The sequence below is a fragment of the Coccinella septempunctata genome, chromosome 5 (assembly GCF_907165205.1).
Source record: "Coccinella septempunctata chromosome 5, icCocSept1.1, whole genome shotgun sequence".
Taxonomy (NCBI): Eukaryota; Metazoa; Arthropoda; class Insecta; order Coleoptera; family Coccinellidae; genus Coccinella; species Coccinella septempunctata.
In genome coordinates this window covers 532,971-552,092 of record NC_058193.1, presented here as the reverse complement: position 1 = coordinate 552,092, position 19,122 = coordinate 532,971, and the positions used below count along the sequence as shown (strand labels likewise).

Here is a 19,122-nt window from a genome sequence, read left to right as displayed (position 1 = left end):
GCAACAGTTGAAGTACAAAGCGGAAAAAGATCTCAAAAGTATAGGAAAATAGCTCAGCTACAACAAACTGACAATGAATTTTGAGAAGACAAAATACCTGCCATTTTCATCTTATTCGAGTGGACTACCAGATATGGGACCGCTTACTTTGGACGGAAGTTCATGTATTTTCGAGGCGGAGTCTGTGAGATATCTTGGGATCGTGATTGATCGACATATGAAGTGGGACCTACAAGTGAAGAACATTGTGAAGAAGTTGAGAAGTATGCTATTCAGATTCAAACGCCTCAGAGACTATCTTGATATTAAACATCTGAAGATACTATATCATGCACTCATTCAATCGCAATTGTCGTACGGGATAGTTGGCTGGGGTGGTATTTGTGACACCCATCTGGAAAATCTTAATATTATCCACAGGTGGTTACTGAGAATAATATTTCGGAAACCTTTAAGATACCCAAATGATAAGCTGTATGAGGAGTCTGGTTTTCTTGATGTGAGGCAACTTTTTTGTTTGTCCATGCTTATAAGAATAAAAACGGGCAAAGTCACCTCTTCACTGATTGCACATTGTTACAGTACTCGAAACAAGGAAAAGTTATTGAGTGTACCCCGCTGTAATAAGACCGTAGGCCAGCGCCAATGTGATTATCTGTCGCCGAGATTGTTTGGTTTGTTAACTTTTGAAATAAGAAAACTGAATACTCAAAAACTCAAATCACGAGTTGTCAAAGTGTGCAGACGTGTTGTTGTTCACTCTTGCGGTTTTCATAGTAATTTATTTCAAATTTGTGATTTGGTTTCTCTGCGGTCTCCTATTAAGGTAGGGTTGCCAATTGTTTGTTCATATTCTTGGTTTGAGGGTGCAGATGCGAATAATTTTATTTCCTTTATTTTTTCACTCTTTGTTTATTTTCTTATTTGGCTTTGATTCATACCGGTTCGCGTCGTGCGCCGTGCGCCCGAGATCGTTGCCAGGAACCCGTTCTCCCCACCTTGTTGGACGTCGACCCGCAGCTCCGATTTCCTGACGCTCCCATATTGATGTTTAGTATTTCTTCTTGGTTGGGGCGACTGTTTGCTGGTTTTTCACTTGTCCTCAGCGCGAATTGCATTATACTACGTGTACTTTGCAATTCTTTATTGGCTTTCCGCTCACTTGCATGTAGGATTTTTTTCCAAAAGTGCTCACTTCCCTGCAACATCACTATTTCCCATCCCGTATAACCTTTTTGTTCCGTGGCCTTCTCTCTGTGATAAGTCTCTATTACAGGCCCAATAGAGTGAAGTGTCTCCCCTTTATCCGAATCCCGGCACTTTTATTATCGGTTCTGCTTGTCTTGTCTTTTTCTTCGTCTTCTATTCTCAATATGAATGCTGGTCGCGTGACTGTTACAACCTGTAAAATATGTGGTAAATCAGGAGCACCAACACTGAAACTTCTGAAATGCGCATCTTGCCTAAATCATTTCCATCCTGAATGTCTTAAACTTTCCCCCTCAGAATCTAACGCACTATCTGGCACCTGGTCATGCCAGTATTGCCTTAAGGATGGTCGTATCTTGCGCAGTAGAGGTGGCATTGGTTCCGCATCTGGCGGTGGTACTGGTGCTCCAGAGCCCACCGCGTCATTATCGCCTGGTCAATTCGACATTCTCATGAGTAAATTAAGCGAAATATCGTTGGATATCTCTGAAATAAAGTCTTCACAGCTTGCACTCAGGGAGGAGATATCTCAGTGCCGTGTAATTCTTGAAAAGCATGGTTTGGCTATTGATGATCAAGCTTGTGCTATCGGTAGGCATGAGACCACTCTATCTGAGCACCAGTCCAATATTTCCAAATGTCAATCCGACCTGCTGGATGTCATTCAGGGTCAATCCGAGTTGGGGCAGAATGTTCGGTCTCTTAATGATAGGGTTGGCCGTTTGGAAGCCAATCCTGTTGCCGCGTCCAGTGACTCACCTCAGGCAGCGATGGATCAAAACGAGTTACTAGAGCGAGTACGTCGTTCACATAATGTTCTAATTAGAGGTGTGCCTGAGGGATCTAAGGAGGCTGATGGTAGTGTGGTCACTCAACTGTTGAACACAATCGAACCCGGGGCAGACTCCTACAGAGTCGACGTCAGCAGGGTGGGAAAGGAAAACTCTTCCAGGCCAAGACCCATTAAAGTCTCTTTCACGAACACTGTAATTGTTTCCAGAATCCTCCGCAATAAGAAATTACGCCTTCTGAACCCATCCTGGAGCAAGGTCTCCATCTCTGACGATAAAACGCCTCAACAGACCACCGAGTTGAAGACCCTGCGTTGTTGTCCAGACGTGGTGCGGGGGAGCAGGGCATCGATATAAAGTACGTCAGTGGAATTCCTAAGATAGTCCCAGTGACAAACCGAGGATCAAAAAACTCGACATTGAGCAGCTAGAATGGAACATAACTTATTCTAACGTCCAATCTCTGCCATCTAAACTGCTCGAGTTGACCTTGTTCGCATCAAGTTCCAAACCAACGTTCATACTCATCTCGGAATCATGGCTCCACCCCGGTATTCCTGACAGCATAGTGTCCATTCCAGGATACACCCTACATAGGAACGATAGCTTAACTACAGTCGGCTATGGCGGAGTTTGTGCCTATGTCTGCGATGCTGTCGCGTCCAGATTTAGCGTTAAGGTTTCTTCCTTGTCCTTGCCTGGTCTCGACAACATAACCCTGGATATTTCTCTCAATGGGACTGAAATCTTAACTGTAGTATGCATTTATAGACCTCGGCCCAGTCCTCACGATAGCAAATTGTGTCGTCATCTTGCTGACCTATCTAGTTCGAAAAAAAACTTATTCATTGTCGGGGACTTCAACATGCCAGACGTTCAATGGCCCTTAACAAATGATAGATCATGCAGCTCCGCTTCAGCCATTTATGTCGACACTATTAGAGAAAACAACCTTTTTCAGTTGGTGGACCAGCCAACTCGTTTCAGAAAAAACCAGAACCCATCTCTGCTTGACCTCATTCTAGTAAATGACCCTCATCTTATAGCATCCACTGAGTTCCTCCCACCATTTGGTCGGTCAGACCACGTTACTTCTGTATCGAAGGTGCAACTCAGCATTCCAAAATCTAGTAAAGTCACCAAGCGTATTAAGATCATAAATTATGATGCTCTCAACACCAAGCTTCAGAACATTGTCTGGAGTGATGTTTTACAGTCGACTGATTGTGTTGAATCCATGTGGTCCGCTTTCACTAGCACACTGTCACACGAACTCGAAACTTGTACAACGTATCGCTCTAAGGTTGTTATACTCTCCAAACCTTGGATTGATCAGAGCATGCTCCGTATGATGAGAACTAAGAAATCCTTGTGGCAACGATATTTGCGCAGTCGAAGAGACACGGACTACGAGGCTCATCGTAGGTACTCTAATCACGTGAGCAATTCAGTGAGAGAGGCTAAATCGAAGTTTGAGTCCACCCTTGCCTCATCTGGCGACCGTAAGAAGTTCTTTAAGTACATTAGATCCAACCTGAATTCCAAAGTCACCGTTCCATTGGTCAAGGATCGTCATGGTTGCCAGAGCGGCAGTGCTTCAGAGTCTGCAGAGATCTTGAGTGAAACTTTCGCTGAATCCTTTGTTTCTGTGCCTCTCAATAGTCCCAAGCTGAACCTCCCTAGCTCTGTCAACCAGTTGGAGCATGTCGAGTTCCCTCCGTCGGTTGTTGAGAAGTACCTATCTTCTCTTGATGTCGGTAGTGCACCCGGTGGTGATGGAATTTCTGCTAAACTCCTAAAAAACTGCGCATCCTCGCTTTCTCTGCCCCTTTCGACGATTTTCACAAAATCTTTCATCACGCATACATTGCCAAAATGCTGGAGAGAGGCCCTGGTCACACCTATCTTCAAAAAGGGAGACAAACTCGATCCTAACAACTATAGGCCAATAAGTCTCGTTCCAATTGTCGCCAAAATCTGCGAAAAGATAATTCACGAGTCGATGCTACATTTTGCACTCGCCAATGGTATTATTCCTGACTGTCAGCACGGTTTTCTCCCAGGCCGCTCCGTGATCACCAACCTTCTGACTTGTGTCAACGACTGGAGTTCAAAGCTGGATGCTGGAAATCCTGTTGACGTTGTCTATCTTGACTTCTCAAAGGCTTTTGACCGCGTGTCTCATAAACTTCTCCTTTTGAAGTTAGAAAGTCTCGGCATTCGTGGTGACCTCCTGTTGTGGCTCGAAGCCTTTTTGTCTGATAGAGTTTTTCAAGTTCGCGTAGGTGACTCGATATCGTCTACTAGAGGGGTGTCTAGCGGTGTGCCCCAGGGTTCTGTCCTGGGGCCGCTTCTCTTTTTACTTTTCACGTCAGATCTGCCTGCTAAGGTAAAGTCATCTTGCGCTCTTTTTGCTGATGACGTGAAAATTTATGGCAATCCATTATTGGGATCAATATTGCAAAGTGATCTGGATGCTGTATGGAGGTGGTCCATCACTTGGCAGCTCCCACTCAATTTGGATAAATGCACAGTCCTTCATATGGGAAAACATAATCCGAAACACTCCTACTACTTATCCCACCATGCTATTAAATCTGTTGCATCTCAGTCAGATCTGGGGGTCATTGTCACTGAGGATCTGTCCTGGTCTGAGCATATAGCTGCTGTCTCCAACAAAGCCAAGAGAATGTCGTTTCTCCTACAGAAGACTTTTGGCCGTTGTGATCCCCGCACTTGCAGCGTACTCTACACCACCTATATTCGGCCCATCCTCGAATATGCTGGTCCAGTTTGGGCCCCGGTGCTGGCCCGTGATGTGAATCATCTGGAATACATCCAACGAAGATTTACTAGGATTCCCTATGGTAGGAGAAGGCCCACTTACGAGGAAAGACTTTCTTTAATGCACCTCACGCCATTTGCTAACCGTCGTCTGAGGGGTGACCTGATCACAACTTATAGAGCCCTTCACGGCTTGTTCAACGTTGATGTGTCCCATCTCTTTTGCCTTAATGCTGACACTCGTCTGCGTGGCCACAACTTCAAGCTGACGAAGGAGAGGTTCCGGTCCACCAGCAGAGAGTTCTTCCTCCCCAACAGGGTTTTTAATTCCTGGAACAGCCTTCCGACAGCAGCAGTGAACGCCCGCTCTGTGAATGGCTTCAAGAGTGCTATGGACAGATGGTTCGCCAGTGTTTCTTCGTGAGACTACTGTGAAATTGTATGTGTGTGTTGTGTACATTTCATTCATCTCTTGTTTTTCTTTTTCACAATGTCAACTCGTATTAATTCTATTTTTTTTATATGAGTTTATAGATTACGATCTCAACTCTTCTGTATATTCTTAATAATAATAATAAATATCAAATTGTTTAAGAAAAAGATCAAGTGTTGGATCTCAAGTTCGGGAAGAGAAATTCTTCATAACCTAGTGAATCAGAATCATATCTAATGTTGTTGGAGCGGAGTGAAGAAGACATAGGAGAGATTGGGTGAAATATAGATAATTATACCTACTATTACTATTGAAAAAAAAAGGGAGCGGTGAAGGATGTTAAATTAAATTTTTTTTTCTGTATGTTACAGTATGTTTTAATTCTCGAGTCGTGCGACAGCTGTGCTAGGGAGAACACGCGTGTTAAGATACGAGACACCTTATCTCTGCGAACAGTAATCTGCTTCAAACGTACGTAAAAATAAACACATATTATCGTTTTCCGATTCATCAAAACAAAACAAATTTTGCGACAATTAATATTAGTTGTCCTTTGGACAACTACTAAAAATCATGAATCCATCATCAGATAATAATGTTTCATGGCAGACAGTCAAAAAAAGGAAATTTTCATCTCTTTCCCCTGAAATTATTGGGAATTCATCGATAAGCACACAAAACAGATTTTCATTCCTGTCTGAAGAATCAAATGAAAATGATACATCCCAAGCAATACAAAGAATCCCAAGACCTCCACCAATTTTCATACACGGTGTAACAAACTGCTCAGAAATGAATAGAAAATTAACATCAGTGATAGCTAACGAACAGTTCTATACGAAAACACTAGCGGATAACAACGTCAAAGTAAACTTAACAAATCCTGACGCATACAGAAGTTTGGTAAAATTCCTTCGGGATGAGAATATAATATTTCACACATACCAATTTAAACAAGAGAGAGCCTATCGAGTGGTCATCAGACACCTTCACTACAGTGTTCCTGTTGATGAGATAAGAATGGAAATTGAAAAATCAGGCCATAAAGTGAGAAACATAATAAACATAAGAGATCGTACGACAAAAAATCCCCTCTCTCTATTCTATGTAGACTTGGAGCCCAGAGAAAACAACAAAGATATTTATAAGATAGAATTCCTCTCAAATAGAAAAATTACAATAGAACCACCAAGAAAAAAACGAGAAATCATACAATGCACTAGATGTCAGGAATACGGCCACACAAAAACCTATTGAAACAGCCCATTTATGTGCGTTAAATGTGGCAAACAGCACGATTCAAAAACATTCTCCAAACCAAAAACAACACCAGCCACTTGTGCCTTATGCGAAGGGAGTCACCCAGCAAACTACAAAGGTTGTCAAGTCTACAAACAACTTATACGAACCAAGAATCAACCGAACCTACAAACGGTATCTGCATACCCCAAACCCAAGAAATAACCAGAACACCAGAAATATCCTATGCAGAAGCAACGAGAAACCAACAGAAACAACAAAAACTACCTACTCAAAGTCAAAATCCGAATTGTTTAGAAACGATGATGTCTACTTTCCTATCAGACCTCAAATCCATGATGGCACAACTTATTAACCAGAACCAGATCATACTGAATCTACTTACAACAATTGTTAAAAATGGCAAATGGGCTTCCAAACCGCAAACATGAATTGGAAATATTCATGAGTCTCAATAAAATCGATGTGATGCTGATATCAGAAACCCATTTCACCGACAAAACAGATCCCACAATACCTCACTTACTCCACTGAACACCCAGATGGTACCGCTCACGGTGGCGCAGCTATTCTAATCCGAAGAAGCTTGAAACATGATCCACTACCAAAATACGTCAGTCACGAAATACAAGCAACGAACATCAGAATGTACACAGAATTATGGAGTTTCGATGTATCAGCAATGTACTCACCACCCCGGCACAATATTTCCCCAAACCAATATGAGTCGTTTTTTCAATCTTTTCAACAACGGTTTATAATAGGAGGTGACTGGAATGCAAAGCACACCCATTGGGCATCAAGACTAATTACCCCCAAAGGACGTAATCTAATGCAAGTGATAACAAACAAAAATTTTGACGTAGTTTCACCAGGTTCACCGACCTACTGGCCAACAGACAGAAACAAGATTCCTGATGTCTTGGACTTTTTCGTCACGAATGGAATTAGCAATCGCCACATACAAGCGGAATCCTATCCTCCAGACCTTTCATCTGACCACTCACCAGTTTTAATAACCCTTCACACAATACCCAAATCGTATGAAATTAAATCTTCACTCACGACGGAGAAAACCAATTGGGGTATGTTCCAGCGAATACTCAAGGAAGATGCAGTTATGAATATAATCTTAGAAACGCCCGATGACATAGAAACAGCTGCAAACAACATAACAAAGATGATTCAAAAAGCAGCATGGGAAAGTACCCCAACACACTCAAGGACGAAAGAAATTCAAACAAAACTACCCCTTCAAATTCGGGAACTGCTGGTAGAAAAACGAAGAGCAATAGGGAAATGGCAGAGATCACGGAATCCACTAGACAAGACAACACTCAATCAACTCACCAGAAAACTACGTGAAACCCTGCAGCAATATAAAAATTCTCAATTCCAACATTATATAGAAAATATAAATGACAAAAATGAGCACAGCATCTGGAAAGCCACGAAGAAATTCAAAAGACCCACATTGAGGAAATCTCCAATAAAAAGGGCCAATGGAGAATGGGCTGTCTCAGATGAGCAAAAATGCAATACATTTGCCAAACATCTTGCACATGTATTCACACCAAATGACCCCTATCCTGGTATCAACGATGCAGAAATTGAAACTTTTCTGGATGTTCCATGTCAGATGTCCTTACCAATTAAATCTTTCACACCAAAAGAAGTAGCCAAGGAGATTAGAAGACTGAAAAACAAGAAGGCCCCTGGCTACGACCTCATAACGGCGGAAACCCTGAAAAAACTACCCAGAAAAATTGTCGTACTGCTCACAACACTTTTCAATAGAATGATGAGCATATCCTACTTCCCCACCATATGGAAGTATGCTGAGGTTATAATGATACCCAAACCTGGTAAACCAGAACACAAAGTGGAATCATATAGGCCCATAAGTCTGCTCCCAATCCTGGGTAAACTCTTTGAGAAGCTGCTTCTTAAAAGGCTGAAAGATGACATGGATATGCACCAACTGGTACCAGACCACCAACTAGGTTTCCGAGAGAACCACTCGACAACACATCAAATCCATCGCATTGTGAACACCATCTCAACAAGCCTCGAGGAAAAAAAATTTTGCTCAGCAGTATTTCTGGACTCATCCCAAGCATTCGACAAGGTTTGGCACAACGGACTGCTATACAAACTCAAACAACTCCTCCCACAACCATATTACATGATTCTAAAGTCCTATCTAGCAGACCGTTAATTTGCAGTGAAATATGGAGAAGCAATATCCACTCCTTCCAAAGTCAAATCCGGAGTCCCACAGGGAAGTATTTTGGGACCACTTTTATATATCATCTATACTTCGGACATACCGGAAAATAAAAACACCACCATAGCATCTTTTGCAGACGATGTAGCCTTACTGGCATCTCATGAAGACGCCGAAACAGCTTCTAAACATCTACAAGAACACTTGGATAACCTTGGACAGTGGCATCGGAAATGGCGACTCAACATCAATGAGGCTAAATCAGTACAAGTAACATTTACAACAAGAAGAAATACATGTCCCCCTGTCAAAATATTCGAAAATGAAATACCAGTCGACACCAAAGCAAAGTATCTCGGCATACATCTAGACCAGCGCCTCAACTGGAGACAACACATCAATGCTAAGAAAAATGAAATGAATTTAAAAATCCGAAAAATGTATTGGCTTATAGGCAGGAAGTCCAAATTGAATCTTCAAAATAAATTACTTATTTACAAGGCAATCATCAAGCCAATATGGACGTACGGCATCCAATTCTGGGGTTGCGCTAAACCATCAAATATTCGAATCATCCAAAGACTCCAATCTAAAATACTACGTTCAGTGGTTAATGCCCCTTGGTATGTCTCCAACCACACCATCCATGAGGATTTAAGAGTCCCATATGTCACCACAGAAATAGAAAATTACTCGAGAAATATCATCAGAAGCTAGAAGGACATGCCAACCAACTGATCGACCAACTGACAGAAAATCCGCTCAACTCACGAAGGTTGAAAAGAACCTGGCCAAACGACCTAACTGGGTAATCTTAACTGTGAATTGATGTTCAATTTCTCTTAGTCTCTACATACAACACATTTACTTAATACTTTCGAAAGTAGATTGTAAATCTCTATAAATTCAATAAAAAAAAAAAAAATGTTGTAATTCTCGAGAATTGAACATTCACACCACGTACAAGCAATAGCTTAGCTAAAGCTTCTGTGGTATTTTGTTTGTTCCAGTATTCAAACATATTTGTAGTGTTATTTTTGTGGCATGTTTTTTGGAATAAATATTATTATGACTTTAGCCTTGCGGCTTTCACACTCCTCTCCAGAGGAAAATTCACTTATCCCAGATATCTCAGATATCAAAAGGATTAAGCTCTGTTGGAGCCCTTTCCAGGTTGTCGGGCTCGTGGTGGTGGCCGGTCCGGGTCGCTCCTCGCCTCCCTGCTGTAGGTTGGATTCCTGCTCCACCCGCACTTCCTGTCGGAGCAGACGGTGTTCCTCTGCATTCCCCATGTACTTGCGTACAGTTCTCGCCGTTCCGAGCAGTACCGCCTTCTGCATGACTCTATAAATATTTTCGTCCAACTGAAGTTTCCTCAAGTTCTCTAGTAGTTTCTTCGGTATCAGGCCTGTAGATGAAATGGCAATAGGGATGGTCTTGATATCTTTCAGCTTCCACTGTCTTCTGGTCTGTTCCTCGAGATCTCTGTATTTTGAAATTTTTTCAGTGTGCCTATCTAGAAGATTGTTATTATTTGGAATTGCCACGTCGATGAATAGTGCTCTGTCCTCATCCTTATTGAGCAATATGAGGTCTGGTCTATTGTGGGTTATTTTTCGGTCTGTGAGAACCGTGCGATCCCAGTAGAGCTTGTGATGTTCGTTTTCCAACACAGCATCCGGATGGTAATTGTAATAAGGAACCTTTTTCGAAGTTGGTGTTTTAGCGCCAATTCTTGGTGAAGAATCTTGGCAACAGCATCATGTCTATTTTTGTACTCCGTGCCCGCGAACTTCTGACATCCCCCGGTGATGTGCTGGATAGTTTCATGTGTCGCACAGCCATAACGACAGCTATCGTCCGCCACTGAGGCATCCTTGGCGATGTACTTCATGTAATTTCTTGTTGGAATCACCTGATCCTGGATGGCGAGCATGAAGCCCTCTGTCTCAGGAAACAACCTTCCGGAAGTCAACCAGTAGTTCGACGCAGATATGTCGACGTAATCATGGTTGACCTCGTTCTGGTGCCTCCCATGCAAAGGTTTGCCAATCAGTTTCTGCATTTTACTTTCTACAGAGTGTTCGACGGTTTTCAAGTGATCCTGTTGTAGCTTTAATGGTGTAGAACTATCAGCAACACAAACTACTCGATGAAGTTCTGACGAAGCTGCCCTGCTCAAGAAATATTTTCGAAGTCCTTCAATTTCCTGGGACATACGGCTGGACAAATCAACAATTCCTCTACCCCCAAGATGTCGTGGCAGCTCTGTCTGTTCTATTGAGCTTTTGGGGTGATGTTTATTGTGTTTAGTCAGCATCGTCCTTATTTTTCTCTGTAAAGCTGCTAAATCGGTGGTCGTCCAAGAGATAATACCAAATGAATAGCTCAGCGCCGAGCAAGCGTAGGTGTTAATCGCTTTTATCAGATTCTTGCTGTTAAGACCAGTTCTCATTATCCTCCTCAATCTTCGGGTGAACTCCTCCGTTAATTCTTTCTTCATCTGGGTCTGATTGATTTTTCTTGCCTGTTTTATGCCTAGATACCTGTATGTGTCTCCTTCCTTTAATGCTTCAATTTCTGCACATTCCTTGAGTTTGAACGTACCATCTTCTATTTTCCCTCTCGTTATGTTAAGCAGTCGACATTTTTCAAGTCCAAACTTCATTTTGATGTCTTCCGAGAATCCTTCCACCATTTTCAGCATCAGTTGCATTTGTTTTTTGACATATGCGAAGAGTTTCAAGTCGTCCATGTAAAGGAGATGATTCAGTTTCATCATAGTTCTACTGCCGCTCTTGATGGAAAATCCGTAGTCCGTAGAATTCAATCTATGAGACAAGGGATTCAGGGCCATGCAGAACCACAGAGGGCTCAGCGAGTCTCCTTGGAAAATTCCGCGTCTTATTGGAATAGGTTCTGTTGTAATGGAGCAATCTGCTGCTTTCATTTGAAGACTAGTACGCCAGGTTGACATGGCGTTTTTCAGGAACTTAACAATATTGGGATCCACCTTGTAAATCTTCAAGATCGTCAAGAGCCATTCGTGAGGTATAGAATCGAATGCTTTTTTGTAGTCTATGTACGCAGCGTAAAGATTCCTTCGCTTGGAGAACGCTTGATTGCAGATAACTGAATCTATTATTAGTTGTTCTTTGCACCCTCGGCTGTCTTTGGTGCATCCTTTCTGTTGTATGGCGATGATGTTATTCCTTTCGCAATGGTTGTGAATTCGGTTTGAAATGCACGATGTGATTAATTTGTACATCGTTGGAAGACATGTGATTGGTCGGTACTTGGATGGGTCTTCTGTATTCCTTTGGTCTTTAGGTAACAAGTATGTTGTGCCATGTGTAAGGAATACTGGCATTCTTTCAGGATTTTCAATGACATCATTTATTGCGGAGGTCAATTTGTCATGCATGATCCAAAGTTTCTTGATCCAGAAGTTCTGTAATCCATCAGGCCCAGGTGCTTTCCAGTTGTGTAGTTCTCTGATAGCTGATTTTACTTCTTCAATTGTGATCTTGTCATGCTGCATCGGCTCATATTTTATAGCTTCAGATTTTTCATCTTCAATCCATCCGGTATCTCCATTGAAGTGAGGTTTCGTTGATAATTGTTCGGTCCAGAATTGTTCAATGGCTTCCTCTGGTGGTAACTTTTCATTCTCTCCATCCGACGATCTGAGTGACCGGTAGAAAGATTCTTCCGACTTTTCGAATGAATTATTGTCTCTTTTCCGGCTATAATTGCTTTTATATCTCCTCAGGCGTTCTGCATACAGACTTAATTTTTGCTTCAGAGTGTCGAGGCAATGGTGAGCTGTAGCATTCTCCGTCTCTCGTTCTGTGTGTGTCCTGTTTCTATCCATGATCTCTTTGGCAGCTTTCACAACCTTTCTTCCTCGATTCCCGTTAAAGTACTCCGTTAGTCGTCCAATGTCTCTTCTTAGCCTTTCTGTTTTGTGTTGAAGACGTTTCTGCCATGCTGGCGCGTATAATTTGTGTAATTTTGGACCATCATTGTTCGTTCGGCGAATTTTCGCCCCTATGGTTTTCGCTGTCGTTAGCGCTGCACAGTGAAAAACTAGATGCAGATATTCCAATGAACTTCCGTTCTGTAGGTATTCGGGTAAAACGTCCTTATTCAAGATGTCGATTATAAGTGACAGTTTCTTGGATGTATTGAGCCGTGGGGGTGCTACTCGATGAAGAGGATCTGTTCCTTCCAGTTCGTCAAAGTATCTCTTCATGTCAGAGTCAACTTGTCGGTGGAGCTCTTCCCTATCGTCCTGGTTTTCAGGCTCACTTGCGTTGCAAGATGGACTTTCAGTATCAGTTTCTTCTGCCTGTTGTTGCCCAGGCATGTGAATTTCATCGGAGGTGTTGGTGTTATTCTCTATTGCAGGCGGACGCTGAAGTTCTCGTTTAATTGCGTCGATTCGGGCCATTGGTATTAGTTCATTTCTCAGAATTACGCGGTACTGGTCTGCCACTCGTTGTTCAGTGACATTGAGATTTGGGTAGGCGTTGCAGAATTCCTCATGGAGCCTTTTCCTATAGTTGTTCGTGTTCTGCCCTAGTCCCGTGATGGAGTTATATATGCGCACTATAGTTTCATTCATGGACGTTGTCCACTTCATGCGCTTTCTAACTAACCCTGCTTGGGTGAGCACTGGCTGAATATCCTGCGCAGCACCTTCAGCGGTTCGAGTCGGCGACTGAATTGGACTCGTTGGTTGCTGTTGTTGCTTTGGAGCTGTAGCTTCTTTTGCAGCAGGAGCCCGCTTCCTCAACATCCTGCCACCGATTATTATTATTATGTGGTGATAAAAGCGATTCGACACAGTGTACGTGTCGAACCAAGTTTGTCATCCCCAGAAGATACCTGCACATTGTAACAATGGCATTCTTGGACTTGACCCTCAACTTTCTCCACCGTCAAGGAAATTCCCGAATTGCAATGAAATCTTCGTTGTCATGTCATATGAGTCACTTCAGGTACAAGGGACTAGAAAGATTTGGGAGGCGCAAGTCCACGGAGCCCATTGGGCAGGTATATAAATACCTCAAATATAGGTAAAAGAGGACAGTGGGTAACAGAGACTGGTTAGCAGTTATCGACAACGGTCGAAACATTCTTGTAATTAGAACAGATCTCCCGATGAATAAACATATTCCTTCGTTTCCACAAGTGTTTTAATGTTTCCCGTAAACACATACACCTCAATTATTATTATTGCCGACATCGTAATTGTTTTTCGTTTTTTGCTGATAACAAGAGAAGTTTCACTGAACTTGAATGTGATATATATTACAAAAAAGTGGACACGAACTATCACTGACAATTGAAAAAAATGTTGGCTGTACAAAATATGTTTCATGAGTTCGAGATTCAGCTACCCCTGTTTGAAAACCTTCTACACCTTTTCCAGTTGTAATTCAGAAAATCAAAGTTCAATTTCAGAAAAGCAAACATGTATTTCAGATTAGCAACATTTAATTCAGAAAAGAGAAATTGAATTTCAGAATAGTTAATTTAATTTCAGAATATAGAAATTGAATTTCAGATTAGGAAGTTGAAATTCAGAAAAACAAAGTTGTAATTCAGAATAGTGAATTGAAATTCAGAAATAGCATATTGTAATTCAGAAAACGAAAATTGTATTTCAGAAAACATCAATTCAATTTCAGAAAATGTAATATGTAATTCAGAAAAGTATCAAGTGATATGTATGACAATATGTCATCAAACTTCTCATGAAACTTAAGTCATTATCGAGAAAAAAATCAAAAATGGAATTGAAAGATAATTGTGCAATATGCAGAATATCCATGAGTAGAAACAAAGTAGTTAAATTATTGCCATGCAGCCATCTTTTACATGACAAATGTGCGGAGCCTTTGAGGGATCAGACTTGTCCTATTTGCAGAACTGTATTTGTGGAAAAAATAGAAGTTACCAGGACCATATATAAAAAAAACACAAGTCAAGACAGGCAGCGTATAACAGCATGCGCAAATAAAGGGGTGTCTTTATCAGAAACTTTGGGTGTGAAATACAAAACTGCCTATCAGTGGGTAAGATCAGGAAGGGACAGTATGTTTGGAAAGGGTGGGAAAAAACCAAAAATTTTGAACAGTGAACAAATAGATATAATGATCTCATGGGTTGAGGAAACTTGCGACCTAACTATTAAACAGTTAAAAGCCAAGGTGTTAGCAGAGTTTGGAAAATCAATATCGAGCACAACGATAACAAACTATTTGGAAGGAAGAATATTCACATTAAAAAAGGTTCATACAGCACCAGCTACTATGAACACCGAAGAAAATAAATTGAAACGTGCCGATTATGTAAGGTCCCTTAACAATTTCATCCGTCAAGGAAAACAAATCGTTTGGATAGACGAGACAAATTTCAATTTATTTTGCCGAAGATCTCGAGGGCGTTCCAAAGCCGGTACCCGTGCAATTCAACAGCTCCCGGCAGCAAGAGGTCCGAATATACATGTGATTGGTGCTATTTCTGCCGCTGGTGTGATTGCAATGGAAAATAGAAGAGGATCTTACACGGCGCTTCTAGCTAACGAGTGGATTCAAAGACTTATGAATACATGGGAAGACTTGGGCAATCGATTGTCAGATTTGGTTATTGTGTGTGATAACGCTCCCTGTCACTCTAGGCTAGAAGAAGTTGTCAATGCAACGGAAGCTAATTTGTTGAGATTAGCTCCGTATTCCCCGATGCTAAACCCGATCGAATCAATTTGGGCTAAATTGAAAATGGGGGTGAAAACAAGACTTAGAGTCCCTGAGGTGACGGCCCCAGGGGTTCAAGAGCAAAGGTTGCAATATTTGGAGCAAATTATAGATAGAAGTAAAGACACAATTATGGGAGGCGACTGTGCTCGTGCCGCTCAGCACACAACAACATTTCACGACGCAGTGCTAGATTTAGAAGATTTACCAGTTGGTTGTTAGTTTTGTTATGTTAGCTTTATAATCTTATGTTAATTTTGTTAATTGTGTTACTTTTGATATTACTATTAATACTCTTCCTGAAGACCAGGATATCCCAATATAAGCTTCCATCAATTATTCATTCACGATCAAGAAATACCTCACCTGTACTCATTGTTATTATTTCTATGTAGAGTACATTCTGAATTACAATTTCCTATTTCTGAATTACAATTTCCATTTTCTGAATTTCAAATCACGAAATCTGAATTCCAATTTACACTTTCTGAAATGCATATTACTATTCTGAAATTCAAATTACCGTTTCTGAATTTAAAGTTCTTATTCTGAAATTCAAATTCCCTTTTCTGAATATAAACTTACTATTCTGAATTACAATTTTCATTTTCTGAAATTCAATTGTCTTTTCTGAATTACATTTTACGTTTTCTGAATTACAATTGGAAAAGGTGTAGACTCGCTCATTATACATCATAGAACACTACAGTATTGATGCAGTTTTGATACAAACTGGTAGATGCCATCAGAGGGACATTTTACCTGTAGGTGATCAACTGTACCCAAATGAGTACAATGGGACCATATGGGTTAATAAGATTTTATTTGTCATAGATCGAATGTCGGTACGTCATTATTGGTTGAATTTTTCAGATTCTTGATGTATGATTATTGTTGTTTCTTTGGTTGAAACAACACTTGCTTGAAGTTTTTTGGGGCAACTGAACGACCAGACTCAGAACGTTCAAGGGAATGTCTTAACTCCACAGTTGCCCAAGAGGTATATTGATCAAACTGAAGATGAATGATGATTTTATTAATTACAGTCTAAGCTTATATACTAAATTGAATAATGACGATAGAAATAACATTGCCATATTTGGTATCACTGCACTGACGGAGTCCCCGGTTGCATCAATTGTTTCTAGCCAGTCAGCAGAATTCGGTAGATCGACGGCTCGCTCGGCGTGACCCAGTTTTGTGAATAATTCAGATGGAATTTTCCATATTATTGAACTTGAGTATTTTTTAGAATAATGTTCGAATTTCGAACATTACTCCCAAGGCCGAAGTGCTGCAGGCTATGATGTTGGAGCTCCAGTGTTGGCAATCTGTTACTTCTATTGTCCTATTTCTTAATTTCCTATTTCTAACTCGTGTGACACTCGATCGAGTGCTTTATTGGGCATGGTCATGAATGGGTGCTGACGTCCGGAGTTGGTCTCTCGTCTGGAATTCTGTTTTCGCCTCGGCGTAGAGCTGGTCAAGGTCGAAACATTGCTGGCGTGGTTTTGAACTCGGTGTGATTTCGGTCAATGGAATTTCGGCTTCTACTTCATTTATTTCCGTGGTGGATCTGTTAGTTCTTCGGTTCCGAAGGAGTGGACGTATATATCGCATACAGAGGTACGTTACAGCTAGTGTGACTATCGCAGAGATTCCTATCACGGTGGTTGTAGCAAGAGGGTGTGAAAAATGTCTCCAGATATGTGAATTTGGTTCCTCTTCTCCCAGAATTATCTTTGTTAAATTTGCAGAGATGTTGCCCATTGCTGTTTCGGGCTCGATGAGATTTTCATTGAGAGGATTCGAGTTCCCTTGCCATAAGTTCAATGGGATTGGCTTGCTGAACGTCGTTGTTGATTTCATCTCATTCGTGAACCTCGCTCGAAGGATTATATTTTGCGTTCTGAGGAGACAGTCTGCTCCTATGTGAATTGTGCCAGTTCCATTGATGGTAATTTCTTCTCGTTTTCCTCCGCATAGTTTTGATATAGTGGACGGTTGGTTGGAAATGAACATCCACGTATTTGGTTTGATTAGTTCTTTCCATAATACGTCTTGGCCAATAGTCATTTGTTCTCCCAATTTTTCTTCCATGTTGGTTGAAGGTTTCATGAAATCTCTGCTTTGAAGATTTTTTATTTTTTTTTTGATTTTCCGGAAGGCTAGTTCACGGGCTCGTAGTTGGCGCTGGAAGGCTTCTTCACGGATGCTGTTGTTGGCTCTGGAGGGCTTCTGCTGGCGCTGGATTTGGCTCTGGAAGGCTTCCCCACAGGCGTTGATGATTTAATTGAGATAAGGGTCGTAAATCCTTAGCTCTTATTTTTTCCAGTGGACTCGGTGTGTTCCCTGGTTTTTTTGAATTTTTGATCCGGAAGGCTTGTTCACGGGCTCGGATTTGGCGCTGGATGGCTTCTTCACGGATGCTGTTGTTGGCTCTGGAGGGCTTCTGCTGGCGCTGGATGGCTCTGGAAGGCTTCCCCACAGGCGTTGATGATTTGATTGAGATAAGGGTCGTAAATCCTTAGCTCTTATTTTTTCCAGTGGACTCGGTGTGTTCCCTGGCTTTTTTGAATTTTTGATCCGGAAGGCTTGTTCTCGGGCTCGGATTTGGCGCTGGATGGCTTCTTCACGGATGCTGTTGTTGGCTCTGGAGGGCTTCTGCTGGCGCTGGATTTGGCTCTGGAAGGCTTCCCCACAGGCGTTGATGATTTAATTGAGATTAGGGGCGTAAATCCTTTTCTCTTATTTTTTCCAGTGGACTCGGTGGGTTCCCTGGCTTTTTTGAATTTTTGATCCGGAAGGCTTGTTCACGGGCTCGGATTTGGCGCTGGATGGCTTCTTCACGGATGAAGTTGTTGGCTCTGGAGGGCTTCTGCTGGCGCTGGATTTGGCTCTGGAAGGCTTCCCCACAGGCGTTGATGATTTAATTGCGATAAGGGTCGTAAATCCTTAGCTCTTATTTTTTCCAGTGGACTCGGTGTGTTCCCTGGCTTTTTTGAATTTTTGATCCGGAAGGCTTGTTCACGGGCTCGGATTTGGCGCTGGATGGCTTCTTCACGGATGCTGTTGTTGGCTCTGGAGGGCTTCTGCTGGCGCTGGATTTGGCTTTGGAAGGCTTCCCCACAGGCGTTGATGTTTTGATCGAGATTAGGTTCGTAAATCCTTTCTCTCGATCCGGCTCGAAGGACCAAAAAATGTTGTCTCTTTGGTTGAAACAACACTTGCTTGAAGTTTTTAGGGCAACTGAACGACCAGACTCAGAACGTTCAAGGGATTGTCTTAACTCCACAGTTGCCCAAGAGGTATATTGATCAAACTGAAGATGAATGATGATTTTATTAATTACAGTCTAAGCTTATATACTAAATTGAATAATGACGATAGAAATAACATTGCCATATTTGGTATCACTGCACTGACGGAGTCCCCGGTTGCATCAATTGTTTCTAGCCAGTCAGCAGAATTCGGTAGATCGACGGCTCGCTCGGCGTGACCCAGTTTTGTGAATAATTCAGATGGAATTTTCCATATTATTGAACTTGAGTATTTTTTAGAATAATGTTCGAATTTCGAACAATTATTGTTTGTGTGGTTTTCACGAAATATTTGCTTTCTAGTTGGAATTATGACAATTTCTACAATGCGGTG

General features: G+C 41.7%; 2 protein-coding genes across 2 annotated transcripts; one reads left to right on the top strand and one right to left on the bottom strand.

The window, feature by feature from the left end:
* Positions 1 to 2,324: 2,324 nt before the first annotated feature.
* LOC123312873 lies at positions 2,325 to 4,284 on the top strand. Its single transcript, XM_044897432.1, has 2 exons — positions 2,325 to 3,408; positions 3,573 to 4,284. The coding sequence occupies exons 1-2, from the start codon at positions 2,866 to 2,868 to the stop codon at positions 3,621 to 3,623; spliced, it is 594 nt and encodes a 197-aa protein (XP_044753367.1). The 5' UTR covers positions 2,325 to 2,865; the 3' UTR covers positions 3,624 to 4,284.
* A 12,419-nt stretch (positions 4,285 to 16,703) lies between these two features.
* LOC123312872 lies at positions 16,704 to 17,741 on the bottom strand. Its single transcript, XM_044897431.1, has one exon. The coding sequence runs from the start codon at positions 17,584 to 17,586 to the stop codon at positions 16,867 to 16,869; it is 720 nt and encodes a 239-aa protein (XP_044753366.1). The 5' UTR covers positions 17,587 to 17,741; the 3' UTR covers positions 16,704 to 16,866.
* Between the last annotated feature and the right edge of the window lie 1,381 nt (positions 17,742 to 19,122).

Coding starts and splice junctions, on each gene's coding strand:
- LOC123312873 (XM_044897432.1), top strand. CDS start 2,866: ATGCCAGACGTTCAATGGCCCTTAACAAATGATAGATCATGCAGCTCC. Junction 3,409..3,572: donor GCAGTCGAAGAGACACGGAC/TACGAGGCTCAT, acceptor GGTCAAGGATCG/TCATGGTTGCCAGAGCGGCA.
- LOC123312872 (XM_044897431.1), bottom strand. CDS start 17,586: ATGAAACCTTCAACCAACATGGAAGAAAAATTGGGAGAACAAATGACT.